This window comes from Vanellus vanellus (genome assembly GCF_965231255.1).
Source record: "Vanellus vanellus genome assembly, chromosome: 3".
Classification (NCBI taxonomy): Eukaryota; Metazoa; Chordata; class Aves; order Charadriiformes; family Charadriidae; genus Vanellus; species Vanellus vanellus.
The window spans coordinates 54,210,607-54,218,731 of NC_138907.1; the positions used below are offsets into that span (position 1 = coordinate 54,210,607).

The 8,125-nt window shown below is 41.4% G+C and overlaps 1 protein-coding gene across 1 annotated transcript; it reads right to left on the bottom strand.

Annotated features, from left to right (window-relative positions):
- Positions 1-3,481: 3,481 nt before the first annotated feature.
- On the bottom strand, positions 3,482-4,401 carry SF3B5 (splicing factor 3b subunit 5). Its single transcript, XM_082480334.1, has one exon. It carries the CDS (start codon positions 4,148-4,150, stop codon positions 3,890-3,892), a length of 261 nt encoding a protein of 86 aa, XP_082336460.1. The 5' UTR covers positions 4,151-4,401; the 3' UTR covers positions 3,482-3,889.
- Positions 4,402-8,125: the final 3,724 nt, after the last annotated feature.

Below are 8,125 nucleotides of genomic sequence, written 5' to 3' on the forward strand. Positions count from 1 at the left end.
AATAGTCCTAAAAAACAATTGAGTTTTATGCTGAATATGACTAAAGCAAAAGTGGTCCGAGTTTTACAGTGTGCAGAAAATAACTCACTAGTGCAATTGTTTCTTTGTGCAAATGTTAACTAATGTACTGCTATCATTCTGATAAATAAAAAAATAAAAAAATGAAAGTATTCAGAACTATAGAGCTATGGTAATGTCCCAGGGCTCCCATATTGCTCTATTCACCCATGGTAAATAAAAGGTATAAATATATGTTCTGAATGTAAGAACTATCCTGTTGGAAAAAGCTAAGCATTTCTGCCTATTGGAAAGTTTTAGCAATTTTTTGTAAGTATCCATCCATTTTTTTCAAAGGAACCTTGCAAGATAGCGTGAAATTCTATGAGTTATCTGTGCTTTCAGTTGAACAGCAGCATCATTTGCTGCCCTCTGGTGTAGCAAAAAAAAAAAAGAAAAAGATCACTTATAACGAAAAGTAACTGGAATATACAAATTGAGTAAACTGCCAGGATTTCTTAATTTATAAAATAATTAGTAAACCTCACACTTATGCTACCTAGAGTAAAAGACCACCACATTACCAAGAGAATGGCAATAAACATAATTAAAAATGGAGGCGGAAGTGCACTTCTACGGCAATATTTTCTGGATTAAGTATAACCCATTCATAAGTAAAATAAACTGCCTTAGCATGAAGCTTTGCATGCATGAGAAGAACCTTGGTTCATTCTCAACTCATTTATAATTAAGGCAAGAGCAGCAAACTTTTCTCCTTTCACCTGCCATCCTCATACTTCTCACTGTATTCACAAATCTTAGATAACATTGTTTCAGTATTTTTAGCTAAACAGTCATTAAATACTATATATAATATCTATTATATTTTTTAAGCAAAAGTGCATATGGGTTCTACTCTATGGAGAATTTACAAAGCTATGTTAATTAGCAGAACAAAAGCAGGTGAAATTCCTTCTTACCAAATACAATGCACATCATGTTGGAAACAGTTCGTTTCTCAGACTTCACACTATGTGAAATTAAGCTACAGAAACTCAGGAAAATGAGCCACAGATCACAGTGGGAAGCCCAGTTAAAGCCATACTGCCTGGATGTAAAATGAACATAATGCAAGTATCAAGACAATTTATAAAGAGCACCCTTCATCTTTCCATCAGGATAGAAGTTAAAACCAGATGCATCCCAGTAGGACAAGTAACTAACTCTGTTCTTAGGATGCTTTACCCTTTCCAAGCCTAAAATGTAAAACAGCTCACTGTCTTCATTGGTTTAAAATATGCTTTGGGATTTCCGAAAAATACCGTAGTCCAGAAACTTACTCTTCAATGTCTCCCAATTATCTTCCAAGTTATCTTGAATTCTTAGGAATTCTAACTTCCTTTGTTTTTCTCTGTTTCTTAAGAAAGCATTTGTAATGTTGCACAATCGTTACTTAGTACGGACACGCTAAAAACTTTTATCAACCACCCTAAAACAGAGGCACGTACATAACTGTGATTTGAACGAGTATACCCAGCAGAACCAGCAAGTTCACTCACCATGTAACTCCGACTTGTCCCTGAAGGCTCTTTGGCCTTCACAATGAAGAGCTGGCCTGCAAGGGGGCATTAATCTTTACTTATGTGTCATATATTTGTTGCTCACATTTTAAAATGTATTGAGAATATCCATGGATAAAGCTTATTGCTAGTAGTTTATACTCTAAGAAATCTTCCATGAAATATGTTTTAAGTTCCAATTTGTGCAGGAGTGGATTATAGAATCATAGAATGGTTTAGGTCGGAAGGGACCTTAAAGATCATCCAGTTCCAACCCCCCTGCCATGGGCAGGGACACCTCCCACTACACCACGTTGCCCAAAGCTTCGTCCAACCTAACCTTGAACACTTCCAGGGATGGGGCATCCACAGCCCCTCTGGTCAACCCGTTCCAGTGTCTCACCACCTTCAGAGCGAAAAACTTCCTAATATCTATTCTAAATCTATCCTCTTCTAGTTTGAAGCCATTACCCCTTGTTCTATCACTACATGCCCTTGTAAAAAAGGCAACTTCCTACAATTTGGTCATAGAACAGACTTTTATTAAGAGTAACAGTAACAGGAAGCGTGCTTGATCTAGGTACAAATTTTGCTCTATTTTTGTGAAACTGCATTGCATGCCTACTAGGAAGTGCCTGAACTCAGTTAAGGAAAATCTTTCAACCACATTCCTCAGTACATGAGGAACAGGTGCTCTTCAAATTACCTGCAGCAGCTTGCATGAAAAGTGAAAAATAGGAGCTGTTCCCCATGAAACTTGCAGATAAAATTTATTTAGGACCACTTCACCCATGCCCTCATCTTAGTAAATGGAAAAATGCCGTATTTTAATTCTTCAGAAGATGGATGTACTGACTTGAATGCGCGCAAGTTCCTGAGGCCACTTTTTCTTATTTTATTATGCTATTACGAATAGCTTATAAGACTCAATATAAGACTGAGAAGTTTATCACTCAAACGTTTTGAGATCACTGATTAAGATCATTGGTAAGCTTGCATACAGTCTTAACAGGATTACAAAAACCTGAACTTTCCTCTCCAATGGTTAAAAAAAAAAAAAAACCACCACCACAACACAAAAAAGAACCCCACCCACATTTACAGTGCTCCATATCAGAAATGAGAGCACTTAATTTCTCCAAGCAACATATCTCCAAGCTTTACTTTGAGGTCTTCCCATTCATTAGAACTTAAAACTTATTTTTACTACAAGTTAATAGAAAGCCTATTTTATGTGACAAATCAAAATCAACACCAGTTCAGTTTGCAGTCTGATCTGAGATTGTGTCACCTCAAGGCATCTTACTTCAGAGTAGCTGTGAGTAACCCTTATGTTCCTCTTGGGAAGGACAGAGAAATTTGGAGAAGTCATCTCGCGAAACAGTTTAGCTTTTCCTAAGCCTCTGCATCACCTATTCCATATTAACAGTGCCTAACCCCACAATACACTTGCTTATTATAATGTAGAAAAAAAAAAAACCTTAACCACTAGATGACTAGAAAACATTAGTAAAAAAACCCAAAAAACAACAACAACAAAAAAAACCACCCAAAAAACTAAGCTGGATCAGAGAATATCAAGGTTTGGTATGGGTGTGAGGAAGATGAGGCAGGAAGACGCTATTTAAAGTAATTTTGGAGTTTTAAAGCACTACAGCAATTGACTTACACTGTAGCACAAATCACCCCACACAATAAATGTTAACAACAAATCAAACCCTTTGCGTGTCAACAAACTTCCTCTCTCCTCAAAACACAGTTTTGGTAAGCAAGGACCAATCAGTCGGGCTGGGAAAATACTCTCTGCAAAGTATCCAAGACTTGCACCTTTCAAGGTTGCACTGAAACGCTTAACACTGAATGACCACCACTCCTTTTAGAACGAAGGGCTCTTATTAGCAGATTACCAAACAAAACATTAGAAATGCCCAGTAAGTTTTATTATCTTCCATTAAAAAAAAATCCTAACGGTTGTACAGTTAAGAGAGCCGAAGCTGTCCAGAAGCAGGCATTTTACAAGACTCCTCCCCGCCAGAGTCATTCGAGGGAACACCACCACACGAGGAGAGCGGAGGGACCAGCAGGACGGAGGGCCGCAGACGCCAATGCTCCCCGTGCTCACTGGGGCAGCTCCTCGGACTTTCCCGCGGGTGCAGGGGCCGGGGCTTGGGCTCGGCTGTCCAGCAGGCGCCCTCAGCGGAGCCCGGCAGCGCCGCCACCGCGCCCCGCACGGAGGGGCGGCCTCAGCGCTGCCGCCGCCCGCTCCGACCAACCCGCCCCTACGGCACACCGCCCCGGGGCCGGGGCCGGGGCCGGGACCCGAGCGGGGCGGGCTAGGACTCGTCGGGCTTGTCGGCGGGCGGCCCGCAGGGCTGCAGCATCTTCTCCATGAGGTTGAAGCGGACGCGCGCCTTGCTCTCGTTCTCGGCGATGGCGAAGTAGTTGAGCAGGTCGAAGTGGCCCATGTAGGAGCAGTACGAGTCCCGGTGCTGGTTCACCAGCCACTCCCACTTGGTGGTGTCGGCGTGGCCCGTCCCGATGTACTTGGACTGCAGGTGCTCCAGCTGGCTGTGGATGGTGTAGCGGTCCGTCATGGCGGCGGCAGGCAAGAGCGGAGCGAAATGGTTGAGCGGAAGTGACGTCCCCTCACGCCGGGCACCTTTTCCGCCCCTCCAACCGGGCCGCGGCAACCGCCCTCCCCTCCCGGCCCGTGGGCCGGCACAGCTTATTTACGGCTCCGCGGTCCGCTCCGAACGGAAAATTAAAAAAAAACACAAACAAACAAAAAACCCCCAAACAAACAAAAAAACCCCACCCCACACAAAACCAAACCACCTCCAGGAGGTCGGTGCTTTCCTGCCGCGGTGCACGATGGGAGCGCGCATACGCGCCCGAAGGGCATGACGGGAGTTGTAGTCTCCTCTGTGTCCTCCTACTTCCCCCTGGGGCTGCGGCCTGGCCGGTACGGCTAAAGGCTGCAGGCCGCGCCACGGGGCGCTGCTCATGGGAACAGCCGGCGTTGTGTCTGTATAAACTGCACTTCATTTTTGCTTCCTAAACAGGTGACGCAGGAAGTCTGGCTCTGGAGAAGGAAAAAGGTACCAGGAAAAGACCCAGCAGGTGCCCGGAGCAACCCAGCCCGCTCCTTTCCCTTATAGTCTATATGGAGAAAGGCTGAGGAAGCGCATAGCGTCTTCATGTCCTCCCAAAATAAGCATTTTGGGGAGGTTAGGTCTCTTACATGCAGCTGAGGAAACGGACTGTAGGTCCCATCGCAGTTCCTCGGTAGGGTGCAGAGCTCTGAGTTCCTTTTCGCCAGGCAGCTTTGTGGTTGAGCAGGGTCAAGGGTATTCCTGTTGGATAAGATTTTTTGACAGTGCAGGTAGTATTTTAACTGAACGTTAAACTCACAAGCAGATATAAACCCCACAGAAATTATAAATTGCACTGGCTATCTTCTTTGGTCAAAATGGAGCTTGAGATAAATTCAATCATCCACCGTGTAGGTAGTCTTTCTTCTCCAGCTCTCTTCATAAGCTTACATAATGTGGAGCTTAAAATACATTAAGTGATTCATGCTTTCATAAGATGGTAGTGGTTTTAATTACCTGTTTTAAAATAGGAAGGACACATTGCCAGAAATTTTCCAATAGGATGCTGAGCTATTTCTTCCTGGCCTTGTAAATGCCCTGTAGTCAAAAGAAATCCACAGAAATATTCTGTGAAAACCCGGATGATTCTAAGCCCCTTGTTTAAAAGCGAGCATCTTATAAAACCAAAGCCACAGAAAGCAACGTTAAAGCAATGTCCTGAAGTGTTCTTACTCTTTAGTGCAAAGTACTAAATGAGGACTATGATTTTTTATTATTATTATTTTTATGAGGATTTGTTGAGTCAAGCCTTGCTATCAAGGCTTACTTAGTAGGAAGCAGCTTACACAGCTGCATACAGCAATTGCATTCTGTAGTTGCTTCCAGAGAGACCAAGAGAGAAAAAAACAGACAAAGGAACAACTCCTCAGGAGTTTCTATATATACTAGTATACAGAAAGACAAAGAAAGACATATTTTGAACATGGGAAAGCTGTCATTTATTTTTTAAACAGTATCTTTACAAAAAGCAGGATGGTATGCAGGATGCTAACTTTTGATAGATGTTCAGTGCCAATACAGTGACACGTAGGGCTGATCGCCGAGCTGTTTTCAAATTATCTTGGAAACTCTAAGCCAGGAGACGTATTGATTAAAATAATCTGTCAAGTTTCAGAATAGAAAAGATGCCCAGGAGTTTGTCCATCTCTTGCGGGAGTTTCTAGGAGTAATGGTTGAATTAAACCAAACAGATGTTAGCGTTCTAGTTCAAAAAAACACCCTAAAAAGGGAAGTGTGAACCTGAAATTTTCAGCAAGCTTGCTAGTGGGCCAGATGAAAACACTGCATTTAAGCATCCAAAACTCTGGGAAAAGGTGTACAAAAACTTCGCTGTCTATTGGCTTTGATCAAAAACTTCATTGAGAGTACAAGACAAGCTTACCAATTCTAGGAAGAAAAAATTGGTAGTAAAGTTACCAGCCAACAGCCAAATAAAAAATATTTACAAGTAATTACCTAACTTCAAATTTAATCTGAAAAATACTGAGTTTCAGCTGCCAGCTTTGAAGAATTACATTCAATTATATGAACTTTATCTCCATTTCTTCTTCCACGCAAAAATAAAATCTGTTGTTGGGCCTTGTTTCTCTTGTTAGATCCCTGCAAAATGGATGCCTGTACTTGGGCACTTTCATTTCAAGTTTAGGAATACTAAGTGACTGGGGGGTGGGAGAGGATGTAAATATGCATGCAGGCACGGATGTAGATTTTATAGAGCGAGAATTATCACTGAATGATAATATGCTTATGTGATTAACATTCCCGAATAATTTAGCATTCTAGGATATTTCAAGGTGTTTGTACTGAATACATATTATTATCAAAATATTTTACGTTTGTCTTGGTCTCTGAAGTCATGTTGATAAATAATTAGTGTCTGAAACAACCGATGGTTACTTATGGAAATCACATAAACGTGTTGATTTAAGTGCTGAAATAATCTATTTGGAGATTAAAGCCGTATGGCTTCAAGCCAAAATTCAAAGGGTCGAGACCCCAGGAGCGTGTCATGAACCGCAGTGGCCACTGGATGTCAGAGTTGGACCTGCAGAAACTCTTCTTCCATAGAACGGAGTTGGTGGCTCCTCCGAAATGAACATAAACAGGGTAGAGGACGCAGGTAGACCAACAAAGGAAGAATGACAGTGGCTGTCCGCTGCAAGACATAACCGAGATTTTTAATTTCCTACGGACTCTTCAGGTAGAAGAGTGAAGACATGCATGCCTCACAAACAAGGGGATGCAACGATTTTAATGGATAAATCAAACACACACCCAGAAAGGTGATAAAATGGAAAGGCGTGCCATATTTTTTTTTTTCAGAAATTCCTCTGTTCTTCACAATATTGATTTATCCTACAAATACAATTTCAGAGTAAGAAAAAAATGTTTGATATTGCATTAGCCTGGAAAGAATAGTGCTAGAAATTTAAAAATTATTAAGAAATTGATGCCTTTATGTGAGAAATTACCTTTTTTGTTTAAAAGTATGCATTTTCTTTAGACATATGTTGCTTCTACTGTAACAGCTTTCTTAAATCATTATCTGCAGAGGTCTCATTACCACTTAGCATTTTTAGTAGGCTGCAAAAATTACTTTTCTTTACTTGCATGGTCATCTTTTCCCCAGATTTGCTGTGTCATCACATACACTGCAAAAGCCTTTTTGTAATGTTATGCAGTTTCTCAAATGCTGTTATAGCCTACCTACATTAACAGCCTCAGGAAGTCCTTACTTTGGCCCTGTAACAGGTGGAAGATCTTTTTGCTTCTTTCCTCAAAGGTCTGATGAAAAACTTTTTTCACAAGCGTCTTTCTCCAACTTCTTTTGCATAAGCTCCTCTAATAATTTCTTTCCCTTGCAGTCAGAACTGTGATTTTGCTCCAGTGTAAGAATATGCTTTCACGCTGCAACCGCCTGCAGCCTTTGGGGCTGCTTCTGAGACAGAGGAAATACAGCCCCTGCAAGCACAGTTAAGTTTAAACTGACTGCTAGAAACTATGCTTTGCTGTTGCTTTGATTTTATAATGTGTAAATACCCAAATATCTGAAAGCTTCTTTTAGGGTTGTGCTGCTGATTCTTCGCCAAAGCTGAAATAAGAACATGAAATAAAAAAATAGGAAAAGAAACAATACTGTGTATCCTGCCATTGAAAGCATACACTTCAAGCTGCTGTGTATTAGTGTTCCTGTCTTGAAAAAGGAATCTCATTATTTGAAATCACACTGCAACTGAAGAAATTCACTGCTGAAAAATTATCTTGGCCTAAGGTTCAGGACAGGCATCATTTAGTATTGGGCAGTGCCACGCTTAGGCTTTGGTATGTTATGGTATATAAAAACTTGGTACAGGGCGCTGTTGTACTGAGTAATTTGCAGTTTGCTGGAAATGAAATGTTGGATTGAAAATCATGAAC

Bases quoted from the DNA above. Each gene is read 5' to 3' on its own strand.
- SF3B5 (XM_082480334.1), bottom strand. From the start codon at position 4,150: ATGACGGACCGCTACACCATCCACAGCCAGCTGGAGCACCTGCAGTCC.